At 40.5% G+C, this 14,531-nt stretch overlaps 1 protein-coding gene across 3 annotated transcripts in view; it reads right to left on the reverse strand.

Annotated features, from left to right (window-relative positions):
* Positions 1–14,531, reverse strand: part of UBE4B (ubiquitination factor E4B) — a 115,292-nt gene that overhangs the window by 55,602 nt on the left and 45,159 nt on the right. For all 3 annotated transcript variants that reach the window (XM_077763833.1, XM_077763835.1, XM_077763834.1), the window contains 2 exons: positions 7,473–7,608; positions 1,093–1,180 (listed from right to left, as the gene is read on the reverse strand). In XM_077763833.1, coding sequence (XP_077619959.1) covers positions 1,093–1,180; positions 7,473–7,608 — 224 coding nt within the window. The remainder of the gene's footprint in view (positions 1–1,092; positions 1,181–7,472; positions 7,609–14,531) is intronic.

The following is a 14,531-nucleotide window of genomic DNA, read 5'->3' on the forward strand; positions in this document are numbered from 1 at the left end:
AGGGATAAAAGAGGAGAATCACCTGTAATCACCAAGGGAGTAATGTGAATAAAGGATACGCCTACATTGTATTTCTTTACTTTTCTGAACTCCAAAGGACCAGGTAAACATTCTAGGCACATAACCAATTTTTATCCAAAAAATTCCCCAGAATTTAATGTGACCCACTAGTCTCCATCACAGATAAAATATCATACACACACACACACACACACACACACACACACACACACACACACAAAAGAGCTCCATAAACACAAAGGAGCTCTACAAAACAAAGCATCGTGCCACTAGAAGGCCACTGTCCAACAAAATCATCAAAACAGGTTATTCAACCCAATTAATTTGCCGCACAGAAAGAAATGCAATTATCTCTACCAGTTTTACACCATGACACCCCCGCAAAAAAAAAAAACCTTTTATTTAAAATTTTTTTTTATTTATGTTTGAGAGAGAGAGAGAGACAGAGTGCAAGCAGGGGAGTGGCAGAGAGAGAGGGAGACACAGAATCTGAAGCAGGCTCCAGGCTCCAGGTTGTCAGCACAGAGCCCGACATGGGACTTGAATTCATGAACCATGAGATCATGACCTGAGCCAAAGTTGGATGCCCAACCGACTGAGCCACGCAGGCGCCCCAAGAAAACACCTCTTTTGCTAAATATAGGGAACTAAGCTCAGATGATAACAAAATATAACAAAATATAAAGACCTCAGCCTCTAAGTGCTATTGGATTCCACAGCCATTTTCCTCAGAATACTACCAAACATGTGATGACCTATCGGCTTAAGCAAAAAGATCAACAGAAAAAGTCCAAGCTACCTCTAAATTCATTCTCATTACAAACTACATTTACTGATAAAAATATGAATCTGAAACAAAGGGAACAGAGGGAGGTGACCAGATAAAAGAAGTGAGCCACACTTCCATTAGGGCAATCTAGGCTGTGCGTTTCTCTTCAAAAGGAAAAGAGAGAGAGGATTTGCTGACTTGGAGCGGCCTGCTCTAACAGACTCCACAGACATAAGAAATGAAAGCGTACTTATTTATATTACCTACTAAGAACAGAAGCAAGGGTTTTATCTCTTACCAACCTTTTCGCTGACGCTCCTTTTTTCTCTTCGATCGTTTTCATCAACCTCCATATTTTCGATTCCTGAATCCACATCCACCTGGGACATGCTTTAAGTACAAAAGACAAATAAGGCTTTTACCTTTTATAAATCCACTCAGTGTCATAGCTGCTGGTTGAGGAAAAGCTCTTAAGTACCAGTCAAAATCAGTCAGGAAAGCAAAATAATAAACGTTCATCTTTCTTCTGATTAACTTTTAAGAGCACTTCATATACAGGAATACTATTTCCAGCAAGTAACATTCTGTCTCTCGTACTTGTTGGAAATAGTGTTCCTAAGCTGTCTTAGGCTCACTTCCAAAAACAAATTAGAACGTATTTTCTATACATATTACTTTTAAATGGTACATAGACAATCAGAGCCTGACTCCAAAAATCTGGTTAAACACATACATCATTTTCCCCACACGAAATAAATGAGTTTCCTAGCACCATTTATTGAAAAAAAACCGTCCTTTTACCACTAATATGAAATCACCTCTCACAGGTCCAACTACAATGTATGGATGTGTCTATTTCTGTTCCATTTGATAATGTGTTTCTCCCCACCCCCCCAAAAACATACTATCTTACTAAAACTTCACAGTAAACCTCGACATCTGCTAGGTCAAAGCCTCCACCTCACTCTCCTACTTCAACAGAGTCTTGGCCATTCTTGGCCTTTTGCTCTTCACACATACTTAAGGGTCAGCTTCACAGATTCCTTCAAAATCCTGTTGGTGTTTCAACTAGAAATTCATTGACTTGTGAGGTCAAAACTGGGGGGAAATGACATGATGTTTCTGAGTCTATCCATGGACAAGGTATCTCTCTCCAGCTATTTAGGCCTTCTTCAAAGTCCTTCAATATACTTTTATAATCTGCTCCCTGAGTCTTTCACTTCTTTTCTAAACTGATATCTCGGTACCGCATATTTTTAAATGAAACGGTGAATGGTACCTTTTTAAAAATTAACTTTTCTAATTTCTTGTTTCTGGTCCCTAGTAACATAACTGAGACAGACCTCTTAGAAGCAACTTGTTTACTTACACATAGGACTTACTAGGAAGAAAATAATTTCATCTCCAAATAATAACTGTTTTACTTCTTCTACTCCAACCCTTAACTTGTTTTACTGCACTGGGTGGGATCCCCGTGTGGACCAGATGTAGAAAGAGCAGCCACCTTTGTTCTTATCCCTGATGTTAAAGAGAGTGCTTCTAATTGCTCACCCCTGAGTGTGAGAGTTGCTGTAGTTTCCTGAAAGATGTCCTTTATCTTAGTCAGAATAAGGTAGGCTATGCTGTGGTTACACAAACACTTGGAAATCTTAGAGGCTTAACACTATAAGGGTTGGTTCTTGCTTACGCAAAGTCTGGTGAGAGTGAAGCATCCTTACTCCAGCTTTAATCTATGCCATCTGCAATACACAGCCTCCAAGGTCACTGGAGCAAGAGAAGAGAGGGATGGAGGAGGAACATCGGCTCAACTGCCTTCACCTAAAAGTGACACATGTCACTTCCATTCACAGTCTACCGGGCAAAACTAGGTACCTGGCCCCAATCTAACTGCAAAGGAAACTGGGACTGCAGGGGAGCATGTGAAATGTTTGCTCAACTCTGTCTCTACCAGATTGTCCACTTAGGATGCACCTTTGTGTGCCCTGTTTGCGAAGACTCTTACCAGGAACTGATGTTGAATTTTATCAAACTCTTCCAACTACCAAGATCATATATGGCTTTTCTCTTTAATATATAATGTGGTGAATGATATTTATAGATTTTCGAATGTTGCACCCCTGCGTTCCTGGGATAGATCCAAGTTGCTCGTGTTATGTTATGTCGTTACTTTTAACTCAACTTATGACTGAAATATCTGTTCAGAACCATCTGCAGATGATCACATGTATTGGACTGAGTAAAGTTTCACAAAGGAAACATTCGAATGTCGTCAGCACCCATATCAAAAACTAGAATGTTAGCAGCATCCCAAAGGCCCCCTGATAACCCTTCCAGTCAGAACTGTGCTAGCCCACGGTAGCCACTACCCTGGCATCTAGCCCCATAGAAGTTTTGTCTCCTCTTTATGTGTTGCAATATTTGATTTGTCAGTATCTCAGGATTTTTGCAAATACGTTCACGAGCATGATTACCAGGTACACTTTTTCTTTCATGTTATTCTTGTCTGGCTTTGATATTAAGGTGTTAGCTTTGTAAACTGAGCTGGTAAGTATTCCCTACATGTTTTTTAATTATCTGGAAAAATCTGTGTATAACTGGAATGGCAGCATTTACCTACAAAATTATATGAGCAAGGTGCTTTCTTTGGAAAATTTTAGAATACCGATTCAGTTTATTTCATGGTTTTTGATTATTCAGGTCTTCTCTCTCCCGTGGAGTCCATTTTGGGAGAATTATGTTTTTCTAGGAATTTGATTTTTATCCAAATTTTCATATTTATTTGCATGTTGCATATTTACATTTTTTCATGGAATTCTCTTTCTCAGTAACAAATACTACTGAGTTCCCCCTTCTATGCAGGCATAGAGTTCCAGGTGTCTGAGATGCCAGTGAACAAACAGAAGAGACAAAGCAATCCCTGTGTCACAGAGCTTACCTTCTAGTTAGAGGGTGACAGATAATAAACAATAAATCTAATAAGTAAGTAAAACATTACCATATAGTGACAAATGCTATGGAAAAAATAAAGGGGGAAAAAAGGCAGCAAAAAGGCAACCGCGAGTGCAGGACTTTCCACTTTAAACGGGGTGAGCCTCTCTGAGAAATGCCACATGAGTGCAAACAGGAAGGGGGTTGGCCATGCACGTATCCAGGGAAAGAGCCTTCCAAGGAAAGGGTTTTTATTTCCAATACCTAGTTATATTCTCTTTCTCCTTGTTTCGTTTATATCAGGGCTTTACGTTTTCTAAGGACCATGTTAGCTCATGATGTGTAATATCTGTTATCGTTCAGTTCTAGATGATTTCAAAGGTCTTCTTTGACCTGTATTTAGAAGCATGCTCTGGTTTTAAAGTTTCCAAATGTATGAGGGATTTTTAAAAAAAAACCTCTCCCCCCTGTATTAATTACCTAACCAATGTCCTAGTCAGAACACGTGACCTGTATGATGCTGCATCCCCAAATTCTCTAGTCTTTGGATATTAGGACAGAATGTGTATTCTCCAAGTGCAGAGTAAAAAGGATTAGATCAGCTTGTTAGCTGTGTTGTTTAATTTGTTCATATGCTTGCTGATGCTCATCCTTTTTGACCTATCTATGGATAAAACGGATGTGTCAAAATCTCCCACCGTGATTATGTGTCACTTTCCTCTAGTTCTACCATTTCTGGCATTATTGCTGCTATCGTGTAAGTGAGCTATCTTATTAAGTAATAATTGGGAAACTGTTACATCCTACTATTAAACAGTACACAGTGCTTGTTTCTAGTAATATTTTGTGCCTTAAAGACTAATTTATTAATGTTACCCCAATCTTCTCTTGTTTAGTATTTGCATGAAATATCTTTCCCCTTTCTTTCACTTCCAACAAAAGGTTCAAAGTTCTAACGTCATGTTTCAGGCATGTCTTCTGTAAACAAGGATAAAGCTGGGTTCTGTTTCATTTTTAACCTGGATCTAAGGCTTTTCACTGTGGTTCACTGCGATTACTGACCTATTTTTCATTTCTTTTCACCATCTTATTTTGTGCTATTTGTCTCTCCTTTAAAATTTGAGTTTCTTTCTTCCCTCCTTTTTGAATTGACTTAAATCCCCCCACACTCTCCCCACGCTTAAAATCCCATTCCAGATTTTCCCTTTACTGGTTTGGAAGAAAATACTCCATTCCTATTCTTTTAGTGGCCACCCTTGAAATTGTATCAAGTGTTCTTAACTCAGTATCTAAAAAGTTGGCCAGTCCCAAGTACATAGGGACATTAGTGCTTCTAATGACCTCTCCACCTCTCCCCCTCCTTCTGGCTCCCATGCTACTGCCGTCCAGCATGTTACATCTAACTCTTACTTCTCTCCCTCGATATTACTGTGTGTACTGTTACTATTGCTTTATAGCACCAGTGTCTGTTTAGATTTACCACATTTATTACTGACTCAGCCTTCCTTCTTGCATCTCAGACATTAGTCCTGAGATCCTTTTCCTTCATCATCAAATACGTCTGTTAAAAGTTGGGGTCTTCTACTGACAGACTATCAGGATGTCTGTGGGTGTTTGTTTTTCCAATCTATAAATGTCTTTATTTCATCCGTGCTTCTCAAAGACTGGTGCACGGGGCTTCACCATTCCCCGTGGACAGTTAGCTTCCCTTCAGCGTTTGACACTATTATCCGACCCTCTGACTTCCATCATGCAGACATCTAACTATCATTCCCTGGTAGGCAGTCCCTTTTTTCTCTGGCTGCACGAAAGGCCTTTTGTCTTTGATGTTCTAAAATTTTACTATAAAATGTCCAGATACGAATTTCTCTTTGTTTCGTCCGCATGTGGGCTGCTGGGCTTTTTGAATCTGAGGATTCATATCATTTATCAACTCTAGAAAAATTCTCAGCCATTTATCTTTTGGAAAATGGCTTCCAAACCAGTAGAGGAAAACACATGGAATAAAGCATGGTGTGGGGAATTGCTCTAAGTCTCTCTATGCTCACTTTTTTTTTTTTTTTAATGTTTTATTTATTTCTGAGAGAGAGGCAGAGAGATAGAGAAACAGCGTGAACAGGGGAGGGGCAGAGAGAGAGAGGGAGACACAGAATCCAAAGCAGGCTCCAGGCTCTGAGCTAGCTGTCAGCACAGAGCCCGACGCGGGGCTCAAACCCACGAACCGTGAGATCATGACCTGAGCCGAAGTCGGACACTTAACTGACTAAGCCACCTAGGCGCCCCTATGCTCACCTTTTGAAATTTCTAGTAGATATAGATTGGATCTGTGTCCATTCTATCTCTAAATATCTTGCATATTTTTATCTCTTTCTCTTTGTGACACACTCTGGGTAATTTCAGTGCTATCATTCGGTTTGTTAATTCTCTCTTTAGCTATGTCTCATCAACTCTTTAAGTCATCAAGTCATTTAACTCTCACATCACATTTTCAATTTGGATTATCTTTTCATTTCTAGAAATTCTACTTGGTTCTTTTCCAAACGTGCTTGGTTATCTTTATAGTTGCTCTCCCCTTATTCATGTCTTCCATTCCCCTTGTAATTTATCTAAACATACATAATTTGTATTCTCCATCTGGTAATTCCAAAAACCAAAAATCTATAGGTGAGTAATTCTACTGTTACTGGTTCTGCTACGTTACTCATGGTGGCTTTCATCTAGCGAGTTCCGTGATTTCTGACCATGAGCTCATACCTCTTGGAAGTTTTTCTAAGGAAATCCTCTGAAGACATGATTTATATTTGCTTCTGTAAGATGCCTGAAAAGCAGTATGGGCCTGGGTCTATCGCTAGTTCTCAGCTTGAGGCTCTTCAGACGGTACCAATAGGGTACATCTAGGTGCTAAACCCATATGAAGTCACCCACTGGCCGTGAAACTGCAGAGCTGACCTGACTGTCAAAAAATGTATCTACTCAGAGCAAAGGTGGTAAGAACACAATTGTTTTAACTCTGTGGGGTTGATTTTCTTCTACTTGATCTCTTCCCTGAGTCGTTCTTTCTGAATTCTTTCCTACTGTGAGGTGATCTCTGATCTGCCTCCTCACCCCAACCCCATCAAACGCTGAAGCTCCGGTCCAGGGCTTCTCGACCTTTTTCACGCCATAACACACCACGCAGAAAACACTAGTTGTCTGGTCCGCTGACACGAACCGAGGGAGCTGCTTCAGGACAGAGGAGATGGGTCCTGGGGCTGGGGTTCTGGCTGCCCCAGGAATGAAGGAGCCGATACCTCGGCCACGCCAGTACCACTCAGGGCTCGCTCACAGCACAGAGCACCCCGCTCTGGGACGCCCTGAGCCTTATGGAGCTCCTAAGGTATTTGGCTTCCCCGTGTGTACCCTTCCAAACTTTTAAATTTCACTGATGAGTAAAACTTTGGAGAAATTCTTAGGGACTGACATCTGCTTGTCAACATGCTATATACAAAATAAGGACATTAGAAAACATTTTTCAAAGAAAAAAAATTTTTTTTTTACCACTTACACCATTGTTTCATAAGAGACATTTCGATGCAAAAACCAAAACAACTTATAAAGAACATTTCAGAATAACACAAAGACTTCTAAGCCTCGTAGATCTCACACTAACTTGCTAAGCGCTGGCATAAGTCGCTGGGTGGACTAGAGACTAAAGTGACTGAATCTTTCCCCTTTCGTGAATCCCACAGCTTAGTGGACAACTGACTTACTTTACCTTTTTTCACAAGAGACACCATCGATATCCATGCTCTGGGAACGTGAGAGAGACTGAGATTGGGTTTCAAGGCTATTGGAGGGCGAGCTGCTGAGAGAACTGACTCCTTCACTGCTCTGGCTTCGATGGGCTACTCCTAACCAGAAAAGACACGAGAAATTTAGGTTTCCTGTGAAGTAACGTTAAGGCCACTCGTGACGGCAACAGCAGACACACACAATCGGCAAGCACACCACTAGGGCAGTCAGCAAACGAGGACCCTCCGTCAGGAGATCATGCTAACTGTGTAACGTTAAAATCATAGAAACATTCGCAAGAAAGCGCAGTGCGCCCATATACGTCGTCTGAGGCCAGTGACAGGGCTACATCCAATAACAAAAACTGACACATCACTTTTTCTTTCACCAATTCAGATGTGGTCCCTGAATACAAGTTAGCTACCATGACCGTTCAGAAAAAAATCCTTGAAATATACCAGAAATAAGATAAATTAATAAATAGCTGCAGAAATACACAGACGGACAGATGTGTGATAAAGCAAATACACCAAAATGTTAATGGTAGGAGCCAGATGGCGGGGATACAGGCGCTCGTTGCAAGTCTTTCAACTTTGCCGCATGCTTACGGTTTGCACAATAAAACGCTGACAGCAGGCAAATAGAGCCGTCAATAACCAACGTCCTTAAATACAGATCGGTTCGTTCACTGACTGAACATCTCATGTGATGACTGGGGAAGGTAAAAACCCCGACGTTGCCCTTGCCTTCACAGAGCCTACAGTACAGTGAACCACAGCCCTGAGTACAGCACAGATTATTTCTCATCCGTGTCTTTAAAACCATGTTTATCCTGTAGAATTAAAAAAAAAAAAAACTTTATAAATATCTTTCTACCAAAAAGTTTTACCCAGGCATGTGCAAGTACCTTAAAAAATATATACCTATGTTGCTGAAAGGAAAATCAAACTCGCATTAAAAAAAAACAAAAAAAACCCTGCGTTGCCATGTGTAGCTAAAACTACCAGTGGATAAACCTGAACCCTGCCAGCATTCCTGGGAAGTAAACCTGCCCCTCTTCTGTGGCTCTCATTGAAGAAGCTCACAAAATATTCATATTCCTGAATATGAATACGCGGGTTTTAACGTATCTCCGTTTACTAAAGCTTCCGCAGGACGCATGAAAGAGAAAAGACACTGAATCCTCCCTATTCCTAAGCGGACTCAAGGAAAATACAGAAAACATCTGATGTGGCAAGAATTCTGAAATAAGCTCGGAGAAGACCGTAAAACTTTTAAATTCATGAGTTCAAGAATGGAACCCAGAGTAAGTTCTCAGTAACTATTTACTGAAGATCACAAAACATTCGTCCATTCCTGAGAGCTAGGATCTGATAACTGTATCACAAGGAAAGCTCTAGCATTTTCAAATAAAATTAACCAATCATAAAGTTCAATACCTTTTATGGAGTATCGATTAAGCAGCTTTAAAATTTCTACCTTCTAAAATCAGTCCTAAAGTTAAACACAGTTGTTCAAAAAACCTGTGTAACAGAACACACCGTGTAGTNAACCTGCGTTGCCATGTGTAGCTAAAACAACTACCAGTGGATAAACCTGAACCCTGCCAGCATTCCTGGGAAGTAAACCTGCCCCTCTTCTGTGGCTCTCATTGAAGAAGCTCACAAAATATTCATATTCCTGAATATGAATACGCGGGTTTTAACGTATCTCCGTTTACTAAAGCTTCCGCAGGACGCATGAAAGAGAAAAGACACTGAATCCTCCCTATTCCTAAGCGGACTCAAGGAAAATACAGAAAACATCTGATGTGGCAAGAATTCTGAAATAAGCTCGGAGAAGACCGTAAAACTTTTAAATTCATGAGTTCAAGAATGGAACCCAGAGTAAGTTCTCAGTAACTATTTACTGAAGATCACAAAACATTCGTCCATTCCTGAGAGCTAGGATCTGATAACTGTATCACAAGGAAAGCTCTAGCATTTTCAAATAAAATTAACCAATCATGAAGTTCAATACCTTTTATGGAGTATCGATTAAGCAGCTTTAAAATTTCTACCTTCTAAAATCAGTCCTAAAGTTAAACACAGTTGTTCAAAAAACCTGTGTAACAGAACACACCGTGTAGTACAATGACCCTACAATGCCACCGCGCCGGAGTGACCATGTAGTGCAGGATGCTGTGGTTGCAATTTTTTTTTTTTTAACTAATAGTTTATTGTCCAATTAGTTTCCACATAACACCCAGTGCTCATNAATATTTTTATAAGACATCAAGTATATCATCTGAATTCTTTTCCTGACCCCTCCCCATGGGCTCTTCACGTCCTGGGTCCACCGGGGTAGCTCCCCCCAGAATTTGCTACTTACTGCAGTGTTCCTCGGTCTGTACACACCACCCAGAATCTGGGGTGACCCCACTGCTTTCTTACACTTAAAAAATGGATGATGTCTTTGACTTTATCTAGAATCCATATAAATTAAATATTGTGGGTAAAGCCAAATCAAGCAACAATACAAGATATTGCTTTGTTTCCAAACCACACAGGAGCTTCTGTGGCCGTCACCCTCCACCATCCCTAACTTGGGAAATCGCTGTCAGGAGGCCAAATTTCAAGGAATGGGGGGGGGATCCCCCCCACTTCTTCACCTCCATAAAGGCAGATATTGAAGAATTACAACAGATATAGTCTCTGATTCTCTTTTACAAGATTTAAAAATTTAAAACAATTCTTCAAAAAATGACGATGTGTCAGTAAGCCTTGTCTGCTTAATTAAAATATGAACCAGAAACTTTCAAGATGGCAGCTTTTCAAACTTTTATTACTAATAAGAGCTTATTAAAGGTAAATTATACTTTCTGTGTGGGAAGGCAATCATTTTAAAGGAAATAAGGAGGATTTTATTTCTTTAAGATTTTCTTCTCGGAACTGTAGTATTTCCTGAACACTATTCCTTTTCAGGTATAGACCAGACCAAATGCTTATTTAAGCTGTAACACTAGATCTAGTCCAGTATGTTACCCAAGCATGTACGCACCCACACACGCGCGTGCGCGCGCGCGCACACACACACACTCCGAGGCTTGCTAAATTATAAGAAGCACAGAATTGCCAGAAGGGACCTTAAAGCCCCAATAAAGCTGTTAAAAAGGTATGCGTGTGAAGGGGGGGTGACTTTATGATCTTGGCCAAATCTTCTTCTTTTACAGATGAGAATATGGAGATCTAGAAGTCTAAGAATTTCCCTTAGCAAGTCAGAAACAGAGGCCAGATAAAACACATGTTTCTTGACTCCCGAGAAAATACTATTTCCTCTACCCCAAACTGCTGAACAATTCTTTGATCACAGCTATTTTAAATCAAAGATATATGCTTCTGCATTCTAAAATTATAGAAGCTGGGGTGCCTGGGTGGCTCACTCAGTTAAGTGTCTGACTTTGGCTCAGGTCATGATCTCAAGGTTCGTGGGTTCGAACCCCGCATCAGACTTTGTGCTGACAGCCCAGAGCCTGGAGCCTGCTTCGGATTATGTGTCTCCCTCTCTCTCTGCCCCTCCCCTGTTCCCACTCTGTCTGTCTGTCTGTCTCTCTCAAAATTAAATTAACATTAAAATAAATACATAAAATAATAAAACCGAAACTTCAAAAGATATTAAGGATATGGAAATAATCATTCCTTCTACTACTTATCAAAATTCTAAGGCTTATTTACATAGATCTTGACAAAGAACTAAGCTAAAAGGTTAACATTCATGGAAAATACAAAGTACACTAGTACTTTCTTTGACCAATACCAAATTCACCCCCTCAATACTACTTATAATGAACATATTCTACTCCACAAAACCAACAGATATATTCAGTCAGCAGCTAAGTTCCTAGGGAAAACATTTTGTTCTTGTGAATAAACACAAATAAAATGAAATTTCAAACCTGTAAAGAAATATAGTGGTATCTAAAATATCGAGACAAGAAAACCAACAACTCAAATTAGAAAAATGCTTTGCTCTTCTTATTTATGAGACAGAGTATTCCTTCCCTTAGTGTCAAAAGGGTGGATCATGCCAATAATCATACATCTGGAATCCAAATATCTTGACTGCTCCTTGGAGAAATGGATGAGTCCAGGGCTAGGGAGAGCAGGGACAGGATGAGTCTGGGGCCAGCGACACAGTGCTCAAAAAGAATAAAAAGACGAGCGTGTCAAACGGAGTCGTCAACCCAAAAGAGCTCCCAGTGGCCAAAACTACAACCGTTTGTGTAAAATAATAAAGTAAAAATAAATAATAGAGTAATTTGAATTATAACTCAAAATACAAAATAAATTTACATGAGTTCATACTGATATAAATAAAGATGAAATAAATAATGGGAGAAAGGGCGAACGCCCCTTACGGAAGAATTCCAGGTGATGTATCTGTATGTAGATACTCCCCACGCCAGCAGGTGAAGCTTAACTCCCACTGCCTGGGTGGGGTAGGCTGGACTTAAGAAATCAATATGGGAAGAACTGAGTCTGGAAAGGGAAAAACACTGTAAGTTCGCAGTAGAGAGACCTGGCAAACTGCAGCTTAACTCGGTGGTGAAGGTTAACATGACCAGCAGTGCGACATGGACAGTGTGCACCCCGGACAGGAGGTGAGGGGAAGGGCCCTTTGCCTGTGGGATCCTCTCCCCCTAAAACCCCAAACCCCAGGCTAATCATGAGAAAAACACAAGACAAAGCCAAATTAAGAGACATTCTATATAATGGTTCTTCAGTACTGTCAAGAAAATGAAAAGCACGGAAAGACAGAGAAAGTGTCATAGACCAGAGGAGAATCATCTTTAGTTGCGTTAACAGTAGTATTCCAAAGATTTTTATGGGTTTGGGTCTCACAGTTAGGTCTAGTTCCTCATGGATTATAGATATTAACCACTTATCAGAGATAACATTTGCAAATTTTTTCTCCCATTCTGTAAGTTGCCTATTGATTTCATTGATGGTTTCCTTTGCTTCGCAGAAGCTTTTTACTTTGATATGGTCCTATTTGTTTATTTTTGCTTTTGTTGCCTTTGCTTTTGGAGTCAGAGCCAAAAAACCAGTGCCAAGACGGATGTCAAGGTACGTACCATAAGCCTGTTTTCTGCTAGGAATTTCGTGGTTTCTGGTCTTTTATTCAATTCTTTATCCATTTTGAGCTACATTTTATGTGTGGTGCAAGACAGTCTAGTTTCATTCTGTTGCACGTGGCTGTCCCTTTACTGAAGAGACTACCCCCATTGTACATTCTTGGCTCCTCTGTCGTAAATTAATCGATTATATATGGGTGGTCTATTTCTCAGCTCTCTATTCTGTTTCATTTACCTATGTGAATGTTTTTATGCCAGGCCATACAATTTTGATTACTATAGCTTTGTAACAGCTTGGAATCAGGTAGCGTGATGCCTCCAGCTTTGTTCTTCTTTCTCAGGACTGTTTTGGCTATTTGGGGGTCTTTTGTGACTCTGTATAAATTTTAGGATTGTTCCATTTCTGTGAAAATGCCCTGGAATTTTCATAGGGATTGGACTGAATCTACAGATTGCTTTAGCTCGGTATGGACATTCTATCAAGATTAATTCTTTCTATCCATGAGCACAGACGATCTTTCCACTTACCTGTGTCTTTTTAAAATTCTTTCATCAACATCCTGTAGTTTTCAGTGTATACACCTTCCACCTCCTTGGTTAAATTTATTCCTCGATATTTTGTTCTTTTTGATGCAATTGCAAATGGGATTATTTTATTTCTATTTCCAGTAGTCCATTACAAGCGTATGGAAACACAAGAGATTTTTCTATATTGACTTTTTTTTCTTATCCTGCAACTTTACTGAAATCATTATCAGTTTTAACAGTATTTGGGTGGAGTCCTTAGGGTTCTGTACACAGAGCATCATGCCACCTGCAAATAGTGACTGTTCTACTTCCTTTCCAATCTGGATGCTTTTTTTTTTTTTGCCTAATCGCTCTCGTCAGGACTTCCAAAACTGTGTTGAAAAGAAGTGGCAAGAATGGGTAAACTTCTTTTGTTCATAATCTTAGAGGGAAAGCTTTTGGGTTTTCACCACTGGGTGTAATGTTAGCTGTGGACGGGTCAAACATGCCTTTGCTATACTGAGGTACCTTCCCTCTACACCCACTTTATTGAGAGGCTTTGTCATGAATGGACGTTGGATTTTGTCAAACGCTTATTCTGCAAGCTCATCGGCGGNGGGGGGGGTTGGAGGGAAGAGTTTGAGGATTGGTATTAATTCCTTGCGTTCACCAGTGAAGCTGTGTCTGGTCCCGGGCTTGTTTGTTGAGAGGTTTTTGATTATTGACTCAGTCTCCTTACTAGTAACTGGGCGATTCAGATTTTCTGCCTCTTCATGATTCCGTCTTAGAAGGCCGTATGTCAAAACATTAAGTTTCTCTCAAATGCGCTCCCTTAGACTCTAAATGGGGAACTGGAGATGGCTGGCAAGTAAAACTGCCAGCATATTCCCAGATCGAACACAGAGAATTACTTCCTGGATACATACCTACTATGAGCTCAATAGACGAGAAATATAAGCTAGCTTTCTTCAGAGTTTGCAATCTAGTTAGGAAAACAAGACAAATGCACACAAGATTAAGAACGGCTTGTGTGCCACAATTTCTAAGGGTTCTAAGTGTCTGGAGTGAGTATGACGGTTACTGGAACAGGAGCAGAGATGCTCGGAAAACACGACATGGAGTTAAATGAAGGGGCGGGGGGCTGATCACAGAGGACCCTGAAAGCTCCTGGACCGTGTTACAATTGCGAACATGGAAACAAGGAAGACTTCTGAGCAGGTGACAGGTTGATTCCACCTACTAAGCCATCAAGTCCCTCCAGGGACAGGAGCTGCATTTTCTGGAAACCACTCTCACACACCCTTTACTTCCGTGCCTTCCCTACACTTGGGAGCACGCCCTAAGCAGTGAAAGCAGCAGTGCCACGAGGTTCACGCCCCCATGTGAGCGTTAGTCTGGAGTCTAGCTGGATCTGGATGCAAC

The sequence above is a fragment of the Crocuta crocuta genome, unplaced genomic scaffold (assembly GCF_008692635.1).
Source record: "Crocuta crocuta isolate KB4526 unplaced genomic scaffold, BGI_CrCroc_1.0 scaffold13, whole genome shotgun sequence".
In the NCBI taxonomy this organism is placed as follows: domain Eukaryota; kingdom Metazoa; phylum Chordata; class Mammalia; order Carnivora; family Hyaenidae; genus Crocuta; species Crocuta crocuta.